Source organism: Arachis hypogaea, chromosome 12 (assembly GCF_003086295.3).
Source record: "Arachis hypogaea cultivar Tifrunner chromosome 12, arahy.Tifrunner.gnm2.J5K5, whole genome shotgun sequence".
Taxonomy (NCBI): domain Eukaryota; kingdom Viridiplantae; phylum Streptophyta; class Magnoliopsida; order Fabales; family Fabaceae; genus Arachis; species Arachis hypogaea.
In genome coordinates this window covers 69257179-69279039 of record NC_092047.1, presented here as the reverse complement: position 1 = coordinate 69279039, position 21861 = coordinate 69257179, and the positions used below count along the sequence as shown (strand labels likewise).

Genomic DNA, 21861 nt, shown 5'->3' with positions numbered 1-21861 from the left:
TGAATGTTAAATAAGATAAATTGTTGGCTATTTTTTTTGTCTCTCTAACATTACCATTATTTTTAATAGATAAACGCTTAATTGGGAGGTCCTATAATATATATTTTTTTATCAAGTTATAGTAGAATATGTGTAGCATATAGGTATACATATATTTCATTATAAAAAATCTTTTATTATAAAATTATAGTTTAATTACTCTGTCGGTCGTTATAGTTTCATCGAATTTTTAAATTAGTTTCTATACTTTTTTTTCTTTTCAATTAAATCCCTATACCATATTAAATTTTATAATTAAGCCCCTACTGTGACAAAAACGTTAATATTAACACAATTATCTGTTAAATAAAGTGAATATACCACGTATAAAACAAGAAAACCTAAAGGACAACACCTCTTATTTTTTAAATTACAAAAAAATCCTCATTATTTTCTCATATTCTCAAAGGAGATGAAAAGAGAAGAAAAAAAAAGAGGAGGAAGACAAAGTGGTGTCAGTAGGAAGAAGTATGAAGAGAGAAAGGAGACGCCACTACCACATCACTACAAGAAAAACACCCATTCAGGTACACTTGAAAAATGTAGCCAAAAGTGAAAAAAAATGATGCCTTAGGCTACGGCTACGCTTTTTGGGGTGATTCCTATTCGGCCGTTGCCTATTCTCAAAGGCTACGCTTTTCTGCACCAAGGGCTACGCTTTTGGCGTTTGGGAATAGGCTACGCTTTTCAAGTGATGCTGTCCAGGACCAAAGTTTATGCTTTTCAGCTTCCATTTTTGCCAGAATAGGCTACGCTTTTCAACGCTACTGCATCACTTGTAAAGCGTAGCCACATTGTATACCATAGCTACTTTTTATAAGTGTAGCCTTAGGTCCCTCATTTTTTTTTTTTTGTATACTATAGCTACTATATATAAGTGTAGCCTTAGGTCTCACTTTTTTTTTGTATATATATATAATATTCTACTAATTATTAATACAACATAATATTTAATAATATAATTACATGTATAATAATTCAGCATTTTTAATTAAATGAGTTAAATATTATAAAATAAAAATAAATACATAATTATACTAAATAATTTTTTTATATAATAAAAATTATCTGTAAATAAAATATATTTATAATGATCCAAAAGTATTAATATTCATACATCTCACACTAAATTAAACATAGCTATATCAAAATAAACATGAGACCACTTAGAATTTACTACTAATACTCTACCAAAAATTAAAATATTGTATCCTACATCAATTCTGTCTTCACCATTTTATTTTTTGAAAGAGGAGCTCAACACAAGCAGTGGAGCAATTCTATCTTCACCATTACCACTTCCTATAATCCATGCCCTGCCAAAAGGTTAAGAGAGAAAAAAAATTCACATCAAAATTCACCATTATTTGGATGATTAAAGCTCGTAATCTTTACAGGGGGCTTTCCCTCTCCAACATGTTCAGATATTGGAAAGCTACGCTTCATAGATAAATTTTTTGTTTGCTTTGCTTTTGTATGGGGGAACCCTTATCCCCAATTTGTATTATCCTACTTTCTTCCTAATGAAATTCTTATTTTTTCAAAAATAAATAAATAAATATATCAAGAATAAGGTGAACAGAAAAGAATGTCAAGTTTATGACAAAGCAGTTTAAAATAAACCACTTGATGCATTTTCAAAGAGAAAAAAATGTCAATATAAACCATGATGCCTCTCTCATCAGTAACTGTCCTCTTACATTACTGCATCATGATTGTTTGAACTTTTAACGAAGTTCCCATTTCGGACATGCAAATGGACTGGCCATCCTACTTTGGAGTATATTTCTATATTTCACTCTCCATATAAATGTTTCCTTATTCTCTTCTCTTCAATTTAAAATAGAAAATAATATCAAAGTTCTAAAACAGGAAAGGAGGAGGAGGGTTGGGTTTAAAACCTTAGGTATCGCTGGTAACTCTGAGACTCTGCAGTTTCAAATACATAAAGATATGACCCCGAAAGCACCAGAAAACATGTTTGCCATGTAGCAACTGAATTCCCAATTCCCTGTAAGATGAGGGCTATTTAGGTTTCTGATTTAACGAAAAAAGTTATTACCTCAAATATAATCGCTAACGGAAACATTTTTAAAAGGTTTGCAGAAGTACCTTCCAAACTAGGATTCTACCATCAACAACTAGATCACGACTCCAAGGAGCAAGTTTGGAGTGTAAACTATCAGGTGTAGGCTGATTACATGTTTCCATAGTCTTGGCAATATGCTCAGCATTTCCATGATTCTACAAAATCTCTCTGGTGAAAAGTGAATGCAAAGATTTGGCACTTGAATGGATATACATGTCGATGGGTAACTTGGATGAGGCACTTTAATCTTCAGAAAACTAGAGGCACAAACAGGATAAGAACAAATTATGCTCAACAAAAATGCGATGCAGATCATTACTGTAGTACAGTTTTGATAAGTACACGACAGACAAACCTGATTAACAAGTACTGCCATTCCACACCTATCAATGACAGAATACACATTATCAGCTTCTTTGGCCCATGGTGAGCTTATTATTTGACTATCATGAGTTGGTTTAACCAAACTGCAACTCCCAAAATCAGAGCCATAGTCCGTAAAAAAGGCAGCAAAATCACGTCCTGATATGTAAAATCGAGAATAAAGATTATGCCTCTGCTCATCAGACTGGCTTTCCTGTAAAAACACCAAATCATACAAGAGAAGGCCAAACAACGTTGTCAATAAAAAGGCCAAACAACAAAAGTGCAACTCAATTCCCCACAGCTCAAAAGTGCAACTCAATTCCCCATAGCTCAAGCAGCATACCGCAGTGTGTAGTGTAAAATGACCAAAGTCCAAAAGAAAATAACTATCACATCTGGCTGAACCACGAGATCTGAGAGGAATTCTAACTTTTGGAGCATCAAGATCAACATCGAATGCAAATCTGAAAGATCAACAAGAAACAGGAATCTGTAAATGACCCTTCTATGCCTTTCTAAGTTAACCAAAAAATTTAATAAGATATTCGAAGTTTGTTCATCTGCTTAAAAACGGTGGAAAATTTTCCCTTGGGGCACAATAACTGCATTAAACTACACATCTCATGAAATGTGGTTCAAGAAGATCCCTACCCTGGAAATTCTTGTTAGAGGCAATAAAGAATTGGATCGGGACACAGGAGAATATGTCTCTAATACTTCGTGCAATTTTCATATTATGTTTGGGAATAACACACGTACAGAAATTATATATTGTGCATCTTATCTTTTATCCTAGCTTCATGTTATTTTCTTCTTATTTATGGCTACTCTAATCCAATACCCAATATATTCAAAGTAAAAAAAAAGATTAAAGACAGAAAATAAAACATAAATAATAAGAAAATAAAGATAAAAACAAAGAGAGATAACCTGCTTTTCTCCTCTAAAACCATCTGAAATTGCTCCTGTGCTCTACGAGTCACTTTCTCAATCTTAAAATTCAGTTTTAAAATCATTACAATTAACCAAAAATTCAGTTTTAAAATCATTTTTTAACCAATAAGGTACCAAAAATTTTCAATCAATCCTACTTGAAAGACACAAGATTCTGCAAAACCACTATTTTTCAAACACAACATAATGATCAGAGAAATTAAAGTGTATACTTACATTTTTCAGCGAAAGCTTGTTGGGCAGTTCCTTGCAAAAGCCCAGAATACCCACAGTTGTTACAGCTTCCACCACCGCCTCCTCCTCCTCTGTATCCACCACCACGTGCAATAACCGCGACCACCACTGCCATAGCTCTTGAATGGCTCTCACAAAAAGCTTTCCCTACAAAAATTTAAATTCAAAATAAGCATGATTACAAGAAAGGCATCAAGCTGATATCCATTTACATAGAATCATCTTCATAATCCACAATGCATTACAATTTCTAAGAGTTGCATCAAAACCGAAGTTCATATTCTTTCTACAAAAGCACCGCAAACAGAAGTCTTTTATGGAAAATAGCACAACTCAAATTTTATTATTTTTCTTACAACAATTATATTAAATCAAATGTAGTAGAAACACACCAGCCAAGAAGAAACACCAGGCCATTCAGGATACAAATGAATACAAAAGTGCTTTTCCATCCAGGATTGGTGTAAATAGAAGCTGCAAAATGAATATGAATTTTAATAACAAAAAGATGAAGTACCAAACCATGTTTTTAATTAATGCATGAAAATCAGTTCAATAGTTCATAGCCCCAGAAGTAAAGATAAGATATCCACATGTTTTCTTTTTCTCTAAATTTGCTTCTTCAAAATTCAAAATGTGGACATTGCTTTTACACACATCAACCTTGATATGAAGACTATTAATCACAATCCCAACAGTTCCAAGTGGCTTTGCAAGCTTAGCAAACATCAAAATACTCATTTCATTTGTGTCCCAATCTAAACCCAGTTTTAGGACTCGCTGTGAAATACCAAGAAAATGCTCATTTCATTTGTGTCTGAATCAAAACCTGCCGAATTGCATACTAGGCAGAGCCCTAATAAGATGATGGCGATGTGGATTTTAACCATTTCGTGCAACCACCTGAATACTGCAACAAGTTCAAGAGGGTTTCGATTAATTCCAAGTACATAAAAAAATATGTCAATTGTGTGCATATGCCTCAGATTCAACACATTGAATCTCAAACAAGAACAAACCCCTCTCAATGTATAAAAGAATGCACAGCTTCTAGGACTAGTAGAGATGGATCACTTAAAAGATGGTGCAAAAGAAAACTAAAATGGAACATAATGTTGATTACTCATTGAAGCTGGCAAAGTGCAGTTGGAAACTTGAGCAATTCATTCACTTAGAACCATCAAGATTTAGGATAAAAATTCATTCATGTGATTTCACAGGAACAACTTTAGCTCAAACCATGTGGAAAAATAATTCATGATATAGGGATATCATGAATTAAAACCTAATCATGTCAAATATTCTTAATAAAATATCTAAAACTACTATTTTTCAGGTTATAATATTGAAATGTGAAGGAAGTAAAACCTGATCAACATAGTTGACCAACGCATCCCTTGAAGACCCACACTAGGAGGGCATGAACCCAATGAAAACTCCTGCAGCTCGACACTTTCCTACAGAATGATTTCCCTAGTTTAGCACGCACGTATGAAATTTCCAGCACCTATTGCTTCCGTTTATGCCAAACACAGAAAGGAATCATAACAAATTGAGAATCAGAAGGCGAAACCCCCAAAATTAGAAAACCTAAAATTAGAACCCAAAACCCCCAAAAATTCACAGAACCAATTGAAAATTGATACATACCTTCTGTATCTCAATTAGCCATTGCAGTTCATCATCACTATCAAAATCATACACACCTTCGAACTACAAAGTGAGAGCGAGTTAGAGAATGAGCAAGAAAGAGAGGATACAGAATAGAGAATGCTTACCTGGTGACAGAGGATACGACGATGGTGTTGAGCAGTGACAGTGAAGAAAATTTATATTTCATAAACATTTTTTAACGTTTACTATTAATAAGGATTTAATAATTATAAAATTTAATATGATATAAAGACCTAATTGAAAAAAATAAAAGTATATGAACTTAGTTGAAAATCGATAAAACTATAAGTATCGATAGAATAATTAAATATAAAATTATTATTCAAAATAAGAGCAACACACAATTAATAAAATTAAAAATCAATCTTGATAAAAATTAAAACTGATGTTACATAATCTACATATCCATTTATTAATTAGACATAATAATATGGAGGATCTTCCTTGACGATGAATTCAGATATTTTTCCTAGTTATGTTTCTTACTACAGTTAAGACAAGAAAATTATGTGAAGCTCGGAATTCATGGCACTCTGGATGGTGGGGATTGAAGTCTATTTTATTACTTGTATCAATGGCACTCCCATTCTTGTTGCCTTCAGAATTTGTTCAAATATATGGTATGTATATATTAACTTTCATAGTTTTGACAATTGATTAATTTGAAAGAATAAATCCTTTATCATACAAGAAGCACTAGGATCTTTGTGAGAAATGGTACTTAAATAACAATTTTGTTTATTAAAAGTAACTTTTCCAAAACTACCACGATATTAGTTTGAATAATAGTCGTTCTAGGTTTGAATTAATATTTAAATTGACCTCTAAAAATTCAGGATTCAATTTGAAACAATTAAAAATTAGAGTCAATTTAAAATTTTAAGAATTAATTTGAGCATTAATTTTATTTATTATTTTTATTTAAAATTATAATGTATTTTTTTTATACGAATTTCTCCTCATCAAGATATTGAAATCACTAATGAAAGAGTTAAATGTTTGAAAAAATATATTTTTTTTTTATGAAATAAAAGAGAAAAATAAACATTAAATTTACAAGTTTTTCTAATGATAAAGGTGTCTTTTGATAATTATGACTCTTTGAATGATAGAAGCATAGTTGATGCAAAATTTTGGTGGCTAATTTATAGTGACAAATCAAAACTTTTTCAACTAATTACTCTTAGATTATTAGGGCAACCATCTTCATTTTTTTGTTGTGAAAGGAATTTGAACACTTATTCTTTTATTTGTTTTCTAAAAGAAACAACTTGAAGTCTAAATGTATAGAAAATTTAGTATTTGTCGGCGCTAATATTCGTCTTCTTTTAAGAAAAACTCCACAATACAATAAAAGAGAAACTATAATATGAGATATTATCGAAAATGATTTTTCACCAATTGATGAAAAAAATTGTATTTTTAAAGTTGCTCATCTATCACCTTTCTCTTAATAAATTGTAGTTGAAAAAAATAACTTTTTCTAATGATAAAGATATCAATCATATATATTATGATAAAAAAATAGTATAATTTTAGATAACTTTTTTTTATGTACATATGATATACACAATTTTTACTAATTCTATTAAAATATAAAGGTTAAAAATTTTATTTTTTGAATATCTATATACTTTAAAAAAATATATATATATATCATATGATTGTTTTTAAAAATAGTTATTGGTTTAATAATAAATATATTATTTATATACGTGTTTCTATGTCCGACAACATAAGTTTTCATATTCTGTATCATATCGTATCTTTTATAGATTCTTTCTTTTCTTCTCTTAAATATATCATTGACTAAGAACTTACTATGGTATACATATTTTATTTCAGGTGAAATTGCACGTATTGGTGCTGGGTAAGTATCAGATTTTTTGCTCATGCTTTATTTGGTAAAATGTTTTGGAAATATACATATATTTTTAAAAAATATAAATATCTCATTTTATATTTGATAAATAAAAAAAATATAATTACACATGAAGTTTAAAATGCTAAAGATACTTATAAAAGCTAAAAAATATTTTTTAAAATTTATGTATATTTATCAAAATTAAAAAATTAATAATATAATTTTATATATTAATAAATATTCATATTTATTCTTAATTAATTATTAATCTCAAATTATTTTCACAATCAAAGTTCTCCTTCTATTTATGTTTATATAGTAGTCATTTAAATTTTAAAAATTATTTTACTTAATATGATTATTGCTATTATTCGAACTTATTAAAAATCATCACTTTTAATTTAATTTAATAAACATAGAAATTATAATTTTTAAAAATTTATAGTTTAAAAAATAACTTTTATTAGTCGTACATTTATGAGAAATAAAATTTTTACCAAACCAAACATAAATATAAGAAATTTGGAGAATGAAAAATATTTTCTACAAAATTAGGTTTAGTTAGTGAAACTTTTTAAAAATATGTCGGTATTTTTCATAAACAGACAAGTACTTCATTTTGTATTTGATAAATAAAAAAAATTATGTAATTATACTTTTTAAAGATAACTTATATTTATCAAAATTAAAAATATAATATAATATCATACATTAATAACTATTTAAATTTATTATTATATTTATGTCTATTATTGTCTATTAAATTTTAAAAATGATTTTACTAAATACAATTATTATTGCTCATTTATTGGTGTATTAAAAATTATATTTAATTTAATTTATCAAACATAAATAATATTGTTTTTAAAAAATTATTTTTCATAAGCCAACTTTAATAAACTGCTTTTCAAAAATAAAAATTTTACCATATGATTCCTTAAGATGCCAAGCTCTAATAATTTATTATCTAAACTAGGTACTTAATAATGTGGTTCTGTCCTGTTCCACAAAATCTGTCCCTTATTTTTTTATTGTAATACTTATTGTTGAATTATTAATTACACTCTTAATTTATAAAACTATTTAATATTATTTTATTATTCTCTCAATATTTTTTGGTGTTATATTCTCTCAATTAACTAAGTATTATTTAGGATTATCATCTTCAAATTACTTTTAATTGTAAATTTATTTTAACAATTATGTATTCAAATTAAATAAAGTGACTGATAAGAAAGAAAGAACACAGAATAATTCAAAATGTTTCTGCGATTCGTTACTGATTGTATAAGTAACTTCTATTTTTCTTTTCCTATGATAGTTAAAATTTGTGGAAAAGGCTAGTAGTTTGCTTTAATTTACTAAAATATTCTTGATACAAGCTGTACTAACATCCATGTTGTGGTTCATATTTACACATTATTTTTTTCTCTCTTTTTGGCACAGAATTTTTCTTTTTCTACAGCTTGTTAGTGTTGTCCATTTTATCACATGGTGGAGTCACTACTGGATTCCAGACGAAGAAATAAAACATCGGTAATTTTTTATTTTTAACAGAAAGCTGCTATTTACACAATTCTTCCGATCAACTCCGACACACCGGCCTGGCCTTCCAAATTATACTGGTGTGTCACCTTTTTTTTTTTTTTTGAAAATCTAAACAATTGCATAAATAAATATACTTTCGGAGAATAGAGATAATCAGATTCGAGTTTTAACATTACAAAACTTCAGAGTTCAGGGCGTTTTCAACATTTTATCTTACATTGGAAAATTTTAGATTTTGATACAAAGAACATTTTGTTGTAGTTGGCAGAGGAGGTCCCTTGGGATTTTCATGTCAACACTGTTCTATGTTGCATCTCTATGTGGAGTTGTGTATATGTACAAATCATATGCCTCAAGATCTTCATGTTCTCTCAATATATTTTTCATCACATGGACTGCAATTCTACTTGCTGTTATGATGGCTGTATCTTTACACCCAAAGGTACATTTCGTTTTTTCTGTGTGAATGAATTTTATTAGACATATAATCATTCATGTTATTTCTTTCTATTAGCGAATGATTATATCTTTCTATTAGCTTAGGTTTTTGAGATGAATATTTTCATGCTACGATATTAGAACTCTATGTCTGAAAGGTCTAGAGTTCAATATTTGGTAAATTGCAAAAGTGAAAAAATAACATAAGGCAAATAAAAAAAAGAATAGAAAGCCTATGCAAAAATCAAACAAACTCAAAAGAAAAAAAATAACATAAGGTAAATAAAAAAAAGTCTATGCAATAATTAAGTATATTTAAAGAATAATGCTAGGGGACCAGCAACTTTTGTGATTGGTAGCCATCAAATAGTCATCAATAATGATTTAATGGTGTGAGATTGGTATGAGATTTCATCTAATGACTCACATTTTTCTACTGGTTACATGCTGGCCAAAATTCAATAAAATTGCTGCCCCTGCTAGACTTTTCCATATTTAAAAGAGACTCTTGCTTAAGGGGAGCATTAAATATATAATTATTCATGTTGCCTCGTCCTATCAACTTAAATTTTTGGGTGAGTAATTTCATAATAGTTTTTCATATAATTTACACTCTCACTATATTATATTTGCATCATATTCTATTAACGAAAAACTTTATTGGACATGTGTCTGTTTAAATTTTTATTTATGATTAATTTGGTGATTTGTAAGCTTTTTTAACGAAATGTCTAATTCTTATTGATTGGTTAGATACGAATAATAACATGGTAGTGGGACACGTGATTTCAATCCATAACAATGGAAATCCTATTTACAAGTATTATGGGTTAACAAAGTTTGAGAAAATAGCCACAACTTATAGGTGTAATATAGGTAATATAATCTCATGTATGCATCAATTTCTGATTTCATCACTTCCACGAGAAAACTGATTTCTCACTTCTTTTTTTCCACCATATTTGAAATGGCTATAAGTGCACAAGAAGAAGAGTCGTATTGTGCTTAAAATTCTTCTTCTAAAACAAACACAAACACAAACTCAGAAAGCTTATCAAGCATTAGGTTTGCGAGCAACAAACAAAATCGTGAGTTTAGCTTCTAAGTAGAAAACTTAAAGTTCAGTTTTAAAAACCAATTTCTAAATCTTTACCTCTATCTAAAAGGTATATTCTGAAAACTAATTTATGAGACCTTTAAAAGAGTATAACGACTAAAAGTATAAAAGGATATAAGAGTTCAAAAGATGGTACACCACGATATATTTTGATTCAGCCAGACTTACCTATATCCAATCTCCAATAACTATTGAGATTATCCAGTATTTAAAGCAATGTTACACGATATTATTTCCTCAAGTCTTCTTAAGTTACACTTGCCTTAGATCACACATAATCTAAGAACCTTAAATATTATTTTTTCAAGTATTCTTAAGACAAATTTGACTCAGATTACTACTAAACCTAAAAACATTAGATATTGTTGATTCAAGTCTTCTCTAGCTAAGAATGATTTAATAGTTCAAAATACAAAGATTACAAACGTATTGTGTATGAGATATATGTATAGCTTCTAACTTAGTATATGATATACAATAAATAACCTAGATTACAAATAACTAAAAATTCCCTTCTGAGATAAGAAGAGAGTATAATTTGAAAGAAGGAAAACTACTAACTTAAGTAAGACGAGACATTGCATGGAAATATTTTTGTAGCACTTTGTTCTTCTTAGGTTTTTTGGGCTCCCTTGACTCATATATATGTAGTAAAAAAGAGTCATTGAGATGTTGAAAAACCTTCTTCCTTCACTGTGTACTTTATTCATTATTTTATGAGCAAGAAGTATACATTTATTTTTGCTTGGACAATTCTTTTTGCAGATTTGATATAACTCATTCTGTAGTTTCAATAGAAGAGAGAAATATTCTTTTTCAAAAAATTTTTTTGGATTCAAAACGTCCGTTGGTCTAAATACTCTTTTGAGATCCTATGATTACATCTCACTTGCTTCTAAATTTGTTGGAATCAAGACTTTTCATATTTTAATGTAGATTGATAGCTTAGAAACACGTTTTATAGTGTTCTTATTGTAACAAATATGCCCTTCTCAAATATCTTACAGCACAAAAAATATTGAAAATTGTCGAATTTAATGGTGAATTTAAGCAAAAAAATCCACGGTAATATTGTTATCATCGAATTTACTATAAAAAAATCAAACAATATAAATGTCACCGGGTAATATGTTACCATCAAATTACCTGAATTTCCTGTTAGTTGTCATTGAAAATATTCGGCAGTAATAGATTTCAGGACGCCCAATACGTTTAGGGTTTATCATCGAAAAAAATCCGACAGTAATATTAATTATTAATTTTTTAAAAAATTAATTTATAGGTTATCGTCAGATTTTTCTCCTACAAAATTCAATGGTAATAGAAATTTTAATTAATATTTTTTATTATAACCTACTTTACTAGGATCACGTTATCATAATTAATATTCAAATAAAAATAATAAAAAGCTAAATATGTTTCATTAAAATAAAAATTAAAATGCGAAATAAAAAATGTCAAAAATAAAATAAAGTGATGTTGTCAATGTAACCAAATAAAAAATAGTAATGTCACACTAGACAAAACAAAATCCTAATATCTATGGAACCTCGTAATTGCCGGCGTCCTCCTCCTCCTAATCGTGTGGCCTGTCTTGATGCGGGGTGCAAGTGCAGATGACAAGGATCCCCCTCCTCCAGTAGCGGCATTGTCACCCACGCACATATGCTCATAGTAGATCGCTATCTGATGTTGCATGTGCAGTATCTGCTTCAGCTCCTATCTGAACTCCTATTTCAAGGACTTTATCTTCACATCCAAGCATCTCTCTCTTCCATGTGTGCGATCGAGGAGCTCACCGCATCAAGATTCACCACGGATGCACTTGAGGCGTTGCCATCCTCCCCATTTTGCTGAAATTGCTAGGTTGCAACCTCAAAGTTCTGAGTGTATAAATCCTAACACATGACATGTGAGTGTTAAGATAACTATAGTTATAATAGTATGTTATTAAATTATTTTAGTCGATTACTCATGTAAACTATCGTAGAGCAACAAATCTTTCCTTGTTCTCCTTGAGCGCATGGACTTGTTTGAAGACCATTGCCATGGTAACATGATAGTCCAATGAATTTGTCTTCATATATTGGACAAGCAGATCAAAAGAAGTGACAATTAATTAAGGAAACAAAGATAAAACTAGCTTAACATGTTAAAAGAATTTATACTATTTTGGCCCTTATTTTCATAATCGTGGCCAACCTTCTTGTGTACTTCAATGCCTTGGTTGATGCCCTGTTGGCTCTATTCGTGGCTTGGAGATGTCTGAAACCCTCATCCGTCTTGCTGTACAAATATAAGATATTTTTAATGTCAGGTTGAAGACACTGCAAATGGTTATCACTCCTTATCCACACGTCCTCTAACATCTGCTGAAAACGTTTAGCCATGCGGTGGTGGAAGATCTTTTTTTATCATCTAGTGCTGGGCCTCATCCCACATGAATTTTTCCTATAGAAGGAAATAATTGATGATTAATTCGTTGATCTTATTTCCATAAATGAAAAGATAGATAAAACTAAAAGGCAAAGTTGACAGTAATATTACTGTCTCTTATCAAACCATCACATTTTGATATCATGAGGAACCTTCTTGTAGCTCAGCCAAGGGTACATTAGCTTGATAATCTTTGTACACTCCTGTATACAAGCATTATTATCCAGTGCAAACTTACGTACGAAGAACTTACACTTAGTAAAAATATACATTAAAACAATTTCAATGTAAATTGTATTTATATACGAGTTAGAGAAGTTTTTATCCAGTCATTCCATCAGGATAAATCGTCATCTTAGTGATCTGTTGTGCTGCAGGATTTGGCTGGGATCCATGAAGGGAGGTTGGCATTGCTGTAGAGCCTGTCACGGGGGGTGGCGTGAATGTAGGGGTCTGCTGAGGGGGTGGAAGAGTCTGCTCTAGCTGAGGATGAGGAGAAGCAACCATCATAGGACCCACATAATTGGGGTTGGGATCATGATGAATGGCTGGTGTTATGGGACTTGTGCCTGTGATGTCGCAAGCATAGTCGATGTAGAGGGTGACTGAGTAGTCTCTAGGGTGCGAGTCACCAGCCCTCTACCCCAACCACGACTCTGACTCCAGCCACTATCTTTGCTTGATATATCTACCTGAAACAAATGTAATTTGGACAGAGTTTCAACTATAATTAGAGACCTCCACCAATATAATTTTTAATTTTTACAAACCAAACATGACTTTAAATAATTTTTAACAAAAAATCGGCAGAGTTTTACCTTAATTTATAGACCTCTATAAAAAAAACCTCAATTTTTATATAGGAAAGAATTGCAAGCATAAATTAAAACAAACAAATATTAAAGCAAACATCAAACTCTAGCCGTTCTAATGTACACCCCCTTATTACTCCGCACTTTTCTAGCAAACAAGGATATCAAGAAGGCGCAATTAAGCAACCTTCTTCCACTTCTGCCCTACAACTCTATCCTAAGAAAAGTAAGTCCAACATAAAACTTAAACAATTTAATATGTTTAGAGATAAGAAAAAAACCAACCTTAATACTGCACGAAATATTGACGTATATTATCAACACGAACAACCCACAATTAAAGCTACACGACGTTGAAACAAAAAAAAACTAATATAAAAATAAAATTAATAAAATATAAAAATTAATAATCAAAATTAATAAAATTTGTAAAAATACTTACACAAATATTTCAGAAATATTTCTTAAATCTTAAAAAAATTTAACTAGTTAATCTAATTCCAAAATCCTAATTAATATTAAATTAACTTAATTTATCCTAATTTATCTAACTGATTACCATAATTTATCTAAACTAAGCTAATTAGTCAACTTAATCTAATCTAATTTAAATACTATTTACACTAAACTAATTAATCTAAATTTAACTATATCACAATTTTATAATAAAAAAGATAGAATAAAAAATTCTATTACTATACATTAGAACTATGAAAATTAACATAAATCTAAAAAAAGGAAAATGAAAAAAATTACTTATTTAGAGATAATGGCGATATGGAAGACTTTTCTAACATGGTGACAACAACGGTGGTCAGTAGGGGCACAAGAGAAGGGTGTAGAGTTAGGGTTTAGCAAATGTTAATAATACACAAAATTGGAAGAATGAAAAGAATAAACATACCTGGATGAAGGGAGAAGGGACGCGTCACAACTGATGGAAGCAAGTGGTGGCAACAACTCGTAGAGGAGATAACGCGACGTCCCAATGCAGAAACAAGCTCTAGGTGGACACTCCTCAACGGCGACGATGGCTGGAGTCGTGGGAAGTGACCAGTGACGAAATTTTGGAGGCGAATGGTGATGAGGATGGGGACTGACAGTGAGAGAGAAAGAGAGAGGGGAGAGAAGTGAGGTTGATAATGTTACAAAAATGTAGGGAAGGATTCGCAAATTCGACATGTTTCTTTTAATTGCCTTATCGTCAGATTTTTCCAAACCGCAAATCCAATGATAAAATGCATGCCCACTAAATATTTTTTTTACGCCACTTGTATTTGTCAGATTTAGGATCCAAAATATAAATTCGACGATGAAGTATCGTTGATGACAAATTTAGTGTTGCAACCATTGCAAAATCCCCTTATATATATGACGGTAATTTCCGATGCTATATCCGTCGGTAAAATCAATGGTAATCAATGCTTTTTTTTGGTAGTGTTATATCTTCTAGTTTGTGATAAATTACTTAGAAAAAAATTATCGAGTGCTTAAAAAGTTGAGAAAATTGTTAAAAATATATTAATAAAATTTTTTAATCATCAAAACTCTATCTGAAATATATGAAGCTAACAATCTCTTTCTTTTTTATAATGAAAAACCAAAGATTTTCCAGGTCATTGATCTCATCTTCATTCTTAGGTTCTTCCTCAAAATCACTAAGAAAGGTTGAGAATGATTCTTTCTCCTTCACAATTTTTTCTTTGTTCTTCTTATTAGTAGGGTCCCCCAATTTAGGACAATCAAGTTTGAACTTTCCTTTCTTCCCAAAATTGTAGTAAGTTTTCTTTGCATTTACTAAGATTTTGTTACATTCTTAATAAAATAAGCAAGAACATGTTTTTCCCAGTCTTTTGCATCTTTTGTGTCTTCATTTTTTCATTGAATACTAAGGTATTTTTTTTTTCTTTTGAAGGATTTTTTTAATGAGAAATCACTCACCAAATCCTAACAGAAAGTGAAGGAAACAAAATGTCACTACATACACAACTTTAGTCCAAAGAAACCAAAGCAACTATAATAAATCAGTAAAACAACCCCTAAAAAGACACTACATCACGATAATAACAAGCATGACCTATTCAAATCAAGCAACAACACAAAAAATACATATAACAACCTACTCAAGCATTGTAAACAAAAGCAAAACAATACTCATCAGATAACACAAACGGAATTGCATATTCAAAATTCCTTCTTGGTATCATTATAGTAATCTTTTGCGCTTTGCATTTTCCGACTGTTTTTCCAATTCTTCACCATTTGTATTACCTCCCATTTCGTTTCTTCCACTAAGGTAATCTTATTCTAGAATATCTTTTTATTCCTGAAATTCTAGATATACTAAACAATTACAAAAGATATTGATAACCATAACTTCTTCTCACTCCGTTGAACCGGTGCAGCTGTCCATTCCACAAAGCACTCTTTTGTTTCTTTTGGCCACGCTCAACACAATTTCCGGCTACGTACTGCCACCTTCTAATTTAATCACATCTTATAACCATGCAAGCAAGACAAAATCTACGTCCTTGCAAATCAATAATCACCATCAACCAAACCCATTATCATCATCAAATTTATCATTAATCATAAGCGCTAGCATATATCTCAATCATAGTTTTCATCATAAACCTCATATAAATTCTCACTTTTTGACCTAAGTCTCAAATCAAATCAATTCAATCATAATCATAATCTTCACTAATCATATCCTCAATAACATAATCATCATCCTCAATCATAACTTCTATTATTAAAACAATCAACATCACCAATTCGTAAGCGGGACAAAGCCACTGACCTCACCATGAGTGGGACGAACCATCATCCCCACAACATTTAAAATATTTCATATTACAAACTTTTATCAGGAATTACTCAATTCAATACATTATATCCACCACCAACATATTTAAAGCCTTTAATATGGTTTCCAGAGTTCATATGGAGATTATAAGGGGTTTCAAGCTCACCAAAAAGGCTTAACCGTTCAAAAATAGTATTTTCAAAAAATCAGCACAATCATGCATATGCGGACTTTGTGTGTACGCACGAAACCTGTCTCGATCCTTTAAGGGTGCGTGAATGGTGCGTATGTAGGCATCATGCATACGCACGAAAGTGTAATGATGCGTATGCAGCATAGGTACATATGCAGGGAACTTGGTTTGGCCACTAACTTTGCAGAATATGCATAATTCAGTTTTAACCACCAATTTTTAAACACCCATAACTTTTTCTATAAAAATCATTTTTCCTTCATTCTTTGACGAACTTAAAGTAGACATTTTCAATTTTAATTCAACATAAATTTTATTCATTTTCAAGTTTCGAGTGCCAAGTTATAGCCCTCCAAAGTTGACCAGAATTACCAAATTATACATTTTATGCAACATTAAAATTACTACTCACTTTCTTTTTGAAAACATTCCCAATTGCCTCATCCAAGTCCAAACCTAACCAATCCATCTTTCACTCTTTAACAACTCATCCAACAATAAATTTTTACCTAAATTATCATTTAACCTTTTATTAACTAAACTTACACAATTTTTTCAAAATCAATAATTAATCATCCCAAATCTAATTTCATATACTATCTACAAGGATTTCAACCTCAACAGATGCACCACAACACATCAATACATATCAAGAGATATAACTCAATCAATCACGACCTCCGATCTAAAATTCATTCAACATTCAAACCATCATTCAATTTCACACATTCATGCTAAACCATTAACATCAACAACATCAATTTAACAATATCTTAAGGTCAAATAGCATAGGTTTTCACATAGCATTATATAATGATTATCCAAAACCGAAATACGTACCTTAATTGATGGTAGTTTCTATCCTTTTGAACCTCTTTCTCTGACCAATTCAAACCAAGCACTCAATTCAAGCCTCAATCCACACCAACCAAGCCAAGCATTTAAGCAACTTTGTTCAATCTAATAACATCCAAATTTCATATGGTTCATACTAGGTTTTTCACACAAATTGGGGAAATAGAGAGGAAGAGTTCCTTACCTTACTCTACATTATCATAGGTCAAAATTCCATTAGAAATTAAGCTTGAACTTTCGCTAAAGTATCAAAATCACAAATTTCAACACCCACATACCCAAAAATGCGAAGTCAGTAAAGATTGGAGGAACGAGATAAGGTTCTCGTGATTACTCACTACAAAATAGTATAGAAATGTAGAGCGAGACGAGAAAAACGCGTAGCCGCAAACAGGTCGTCGATCAGAGCTCCAATCTGTGAGAAAAGTAGATTTGAAGAGAGAGAGGTGAATACTATTTTTAGCTTGAGATTTCTCTTCTCTCCTCAATTTCTCGAGCTCCTCTCTCTCTCAATTTGGGAAAAATGTGTGAATAAATGAGAATGGAGAATGGACCACGTGTTTAGAGCTATTAAGTGAGGGATATTTTTGTCCTTTTGCCTGTTGAAAGATAAGTGCTCTGGTTTGTATTTTAAATATTTTTTGGGTCATTTTTACACTTTTATTTTTTTCATACGCAGTATCGGACAGACCTAAGCATGTACCGATACGCGTTTTTCTCTAAATAATTATATTTTTGCATTTCAAATAATTTTATGAGCTCAAATTTTATCTTTCAAATTATGAAATTTAAATTTTTAATCCAGACTGTGACAGTTTAAACCATCTTAACTAAATTTTAATTAATTAATTGACTGTTAAAATTTTCCAGGTCTTACATTATGGAAGCCAATTTTATCAACCATGCTTTGATATTTTTTTTTCTTCACCGAGTGTATTGTCTTACAAACTACAAACCCACATTTGATATTACTGTATAGGTATATCCAACCATATTTATTTGGTCTATAATCATTCAAGTTATTTTGACCCACCTTCCTTATGTGTTAATTCCACCCAAGTTAAGTTTGCTTGATCTAGCAGTATACCATATTTGAAAAACTCAGCAACCGTTGCACCAAAATCCTTGCCAATTACTCCCCCAAAATCACCTAATCCTTTTGAGATTGAATTCGTCCGTCTCGCTACTCTATTCAGGATGCACTTCCATACTATTTTTCTTATCTCCTTAAAATTTGGCATCTTTTTTAACAATTTAGTCTTCTCACATGAAATAACCTTCACCAAAGAGACATCAAAGCCTATATTCAGAAACTGCTCCTTAGAATCTCCTCAGAATATAACCTCATAAAGTACTTCGTTACTTCCTTCTTCACCTTTTGTGGACCACGAAAAGACCTCCCATCAATTCGAACATCCTCCATAGGCTTTGCCCTTCTTTAAGAATTTGCAATAGCATGGAAAAATTTAGTATTTCTATCCTTACAAGTTGTAAATCTAGACCTTGATATTCATTTCAATTACAACTCCTTCTTATAGTACTAATTCCCCACTAACACTCTGAAAGCTCTTTCCCTAGCTAAGGTGCAATCATCCAAGTCTCCCTCTTTTAAAAGATCATCAATCCTTTGCATAGTTTCTATTTTCTCAATATTGTAGTCAATGTAGCCAAACTTCTCTTTATTCTAACTTCGCAGCGGCTCCCTCAACTTCCTCGATTTCTTAATTGCATTACCATCCCCAAATTTCTGATTTCTCCCATTCCTCTTGCACCTTTGCACACCCTTTCAAACTGAGAGCTTTACATACCTCCATCCATCCATACTTGACAAACACCTTATTAATTCTACTACTGGAATTACTGCCATACCAGGTAAACTTATGCCCCTGTAACTCCAGTTCATACAACTTCTTTTGTTTCACCTATGACCCAAAATCTTCACTACTGCTAAGAGTTAGTGCTTTCGATTCTTTTATATCCCCCACATTCAACACCTCATTAAGATCACCTCCAAATTGTATAGGAAGCTCACACACATCCTTCAAATTAACCAATTCCTCCCAAAGTCTAGCCCTTTCTTATAAACAGATAAACTCTTTGTCCCACACACATTAAATGTCTTTTGCATTATTAATTGAGCTCACAACATCGCAAATAGGATCCTTCCTACCCCAAGCCTGCGACACCACATCTCTGTTCATAACGTCTTTCTTAGTTTCTACCAAACCCAAAAAATCAACTCTCTGTTTTCTGCATATGTTCCTTACCATATCTAATTTTCCTTCCCTTCCCCTCTTCATTCCATATAATAAGTTTCCTTAAAATTTTCTGTTAAGGTCGTAAGGCCGAATATCTTCTTTACATTTATTTATTTATTACACTAAGATAGGTTGTTTTCCAAATGATTTAATTTGCACTAAAATAAGTAAAGCCTCATGTTTATTATTTCAGGTTAACAGAGGTCTTTTATCCTCGGGAATTATGGCTTCTTACATTGTTTTCCTCTGTTGGTGTGCGATTAGAAGGTGAGAATTCTAGCTAGCCCTTATTTATCTCTTTGACTCTTTAACAACTTTAAGGCTTTATTACGTACTCGGTGATACTAGTGTCTTCTACTAATATTAACAACACTAAAATGTTTAGCACCGAGACTACCATCAAAGCATCAAAGAAAAATTGTGAAAACATCCCAAATTTGAAAACAAAATTTTCAAATTGTTCATACTTGATTGTTTTAAGACATAATTAATTTGATCTATATTTTGCCAACTATTAACTCTATTACTTTTGTTGTGCTTCAACCTACTATCATCAAATAAAATTCATAGTACTTGGAAAAAGCCCTTTAATTTGTAAGTGCAACTGATTTCTTATCATGGTTATTCAAGCATTTATAAAGTGTAGGAACATGAAATTATTTCTGCAAGTGGATTATTATTTTTGTTTTGGATGTGAAAGTTTTGAACTTTCTTCTAAAAATTGCATATTTATTATGGATCTCATTCTTGAGAGAGGATTTCAGTGAACCCGCAACCATAAGAAGTGAAATACACAACCAAGACAAAGGATATGATGGTTGGATAACTGTACTTGTAAGTTGCTAACTCTCTTCGTTTTTGAGTTTTACATTTGCAGATTGCAATAGTTTGAAGAATAGATCTTCGAATTGGTCTTTCAAATTTTCCATTTAAATCAAATTGGTTTCTCAAATTTCAATTGAATCAGATTGGTCCTTCATGTTAACAAATGTGCATCGACATGAGTCAAATATCGCAAGGTTTGAATAAACATAATGCTTATTAGTTAATTTACATGTTCAATTTGATTCAATTAAAATTTACAAGACTAATTTGACTGGTTTATTCTTAAAGATTTTTTATTAAAGACTTATTTGGATAAATTTTTATGAAATATGTTTTCTTAAGTAATTTATCTTTTAAAAACAATAAAAATAATTTTATACGTAGATATTTATTATCAATTATGTTTAGATATAATAATATAAAAATATTTTTTATTTATTACGTTAAAAATATTTTTTAAATAAAAAATCTTTTAAAAAAATATGTAAATTGTGACTTTTAAAAAAAGATATCTTTTAAATATTTTTATTATTAAAATTTGTCAAACACATTAAAATATTAATTAAAAAAATTATTTTTTCTAGTAATTTAATGGCATAATGCAAAATGTATATTTTACTCGTAACCGCTAAAGTTTGACAGTCATACACAGTTAGAGTGCTTTTTTGCCCACGTACTAGTGAGGTTAGATAAGGTCTCATTAGTCAATAACTAGTATTTTTATCCGTAATAACATAAAATATAAATTTTTTAAAATTATAGTCTATTTTGTTCTGATAGTATAGATTATACATGGCACAAAAAATTTATAAAATTAAACTACTTTTACAAAAAAAATCATAGGTTGACAAAAGTCTCTGACTAAGAATATCAAAGTATTTGTACATAAAAAATTAAATAATAAAATTTTTAGTTATTATTTTATATGAAAAGTCTATTTTTTTTATTAATAATTAATTTTAACATTCGTTATCTAAAATTTAAAATAATTTAACGTGTATACTCTTACATTTAATTAGATGTTAACTGTTAAGTCTGTTATATAAATAGAAATAATTAATTTTTATACTTACTATTTAAAAATAATATTTTTTTTCCTGTGTATATAAAAATATAATAAGATATTAGTATAAAAATTATACTAATAGTTATAAAATTAACTCAAAATTATTTTTTTTAAAAGAATTAAATATTGATTCTAACTTTTAATTATAACATTAGTATTCTCTCCAAATTATATGTAATAAATTTTGAAAGAAGAAAAATAGAAATATAGATTAGAAAGATAAGCAGTGAAAATTTAAAACTAAATAAAAAACTAAAATACTATGTATATAATAACAATAATAA

The 21861-nt window shown here is 30.3% G+C and overlaps 3 protein-coding genes across 61 annotated transcripts in view; 1 reads left to right on the top strand and 2 right to left on the bottom strand.

Annotated features, from left to right (window-relative positions):
- Positions 1-1103: 1103 nt before the first annotated feature.
- Positions 1104-5513, bottom strand: LOC112727486 (uncharacterized). 10 transcript variants are annotated; one of them, XM_072209338.1, is made up of 12 exons: positions 5461-5513; positions 5333-5395; positions 5051-5189; positions 4346-4592; positions 4075-4156; positions 3665-3829; positions 3425-3486; positions 2838-2958; positions 2484-2705; positions 2152-2385; positions 1941-2050; positions 1104-1355 (listed from the first exon to the last, which is right to left on the bottom strand). In XM_072209338.1, the coding sequence occupies exons 5-10, from the start codon at positions 4132-4134 to the stop codon at positions 2371-2373; spliced, it is 645 nt and encodes a 214-aa protein (XP_072065439.1). In that variant the 5' UTR covers positions 4135-4156; positions 4346-4592; positions 5051-5189; positions 5333-5395; positions 5461-5513; the 3' UTR covers positions 1104-1355; positions 1941-2050; positions 2152-2370. The 10 variants fall into 10 exon arrangements, with proteins under 10 accessions (XP_072065439.1, XP_072065435.1, XP_072065436.1 ...); XM_072209334.1 differs by having other exon boundaries at positions 2152-2375; XM_072209335.1 differs by having other exon boundaries at positions 2152-2375; positions 4474-4592.
- A 303-nt stretch (positions 5514-5816) lies between these two features.
- LOC112730103 (uncharacterized) overlaps positions 5817-21861 on the top strand; it is a 33708-nt gene continuing 17663 nt past the window's right edge. The window contains exons 1-6 of the mRNA XM_072208296.1: positions 5817-5976; positions 7202-7226; positions 8667-8759; positions 9030-9210; positions 19880-19953; positions 21154-21205. Of these exons, the coding sequence (XP_072064397.1) occupies positions 5832-5976; positions 7202-7226; positions 8667-8759; positions 9030-9210; positions 19880-19953; positions 21154-21205 (570 nt within the window). The 5' untranslated portion in view covers positions 5817-5831. The remainder of the gene's footprint in view (positions 5977-7201; positions 7227-8666; positions 8760-9029; positions 9211-19879; positions 19954-21153; positions 21206-21861) is intronic.
- Positions 11723-17984, bottom strand: LOC112727490 (uncharacterized). 50 transcript variants are annotated; one of them, XR_011868578.1, is made up of 8 exons: positions 17767-17984; positions 17613-17668; positions 17414-17533; positions 14476-16101; positions 13857-13914; positions 12871-13451; positions 12526-12774; positions 11723-12400 (listed from the first exon to the last, which is right to left on the bottom strand). XR_011868578.1 is itself a non-coding variant. In XM_072209340.1 (6 exons), the coding sequence occupies exons 4-6, from the start codon at positions 14751-14753 to the stop codon at positions 13314-13316; spliced, it is 474 nt and encodes a 157-aa protein (XP_072065441.1). In that variant the 5' UTR covers positions 14754-16101; positions 17414-17533; positions 17613-17668; positions 17767-17984; the 3' UTR covers positions 11723-13313. The 50 variants fall into 50 exon arrangements, 1 of the variants encoding a protein (XP_072065441.1); XR_011868581.1 differs by having other exon boundaries at positions 11723-12221; XR_011868584.1 differs by having other exon boundaries at positions 12886-13451.

Coding starts and splice junctions, on each gene's coding strand:
- LOC112727486 (XM_025777242.2), bottom strand. CDS start 4,572: ATGGTTAAAATCCACATCGCCATCATCTTATTAGGGCTCTGCCTAGTA. Junction 3,487..3,664: donor ACAAGCTTTCGCTGAAAAAT/GTAAGTATACAC, acceptor CTGAATTTTAAG/ATTGAGAAAGTGACTCGTAG. Junction 2,959..3,424: donor GTTTTAGAGGAGAAAAGCAG/GTTATCTCTCTT, acceptor TTGATCTTTCAG/ATTTGCATTCGATGTTGATC.
- LOC112727490 (XM_072209340.1), bottom strand. CDS start 14,753: ATGTCGAATTTGCGAATCCTTCCCTACATTTTTGTAACATTATCAACC. Junction 13,915..14,475: donor TCCCTTCTCCCTTCATCCAG/GTATGTTTATTC, acceptor AACGTCGTGTAG/CTTTAATTGTGGGTTGTTCG. Junction 13,452..13,856: donor ATATTTCGTGCAGTATTAAG/GTTGGTTTTTTT, acceptor CATTTGTTTCAG/GTAGATATATCAAGCAAAGA.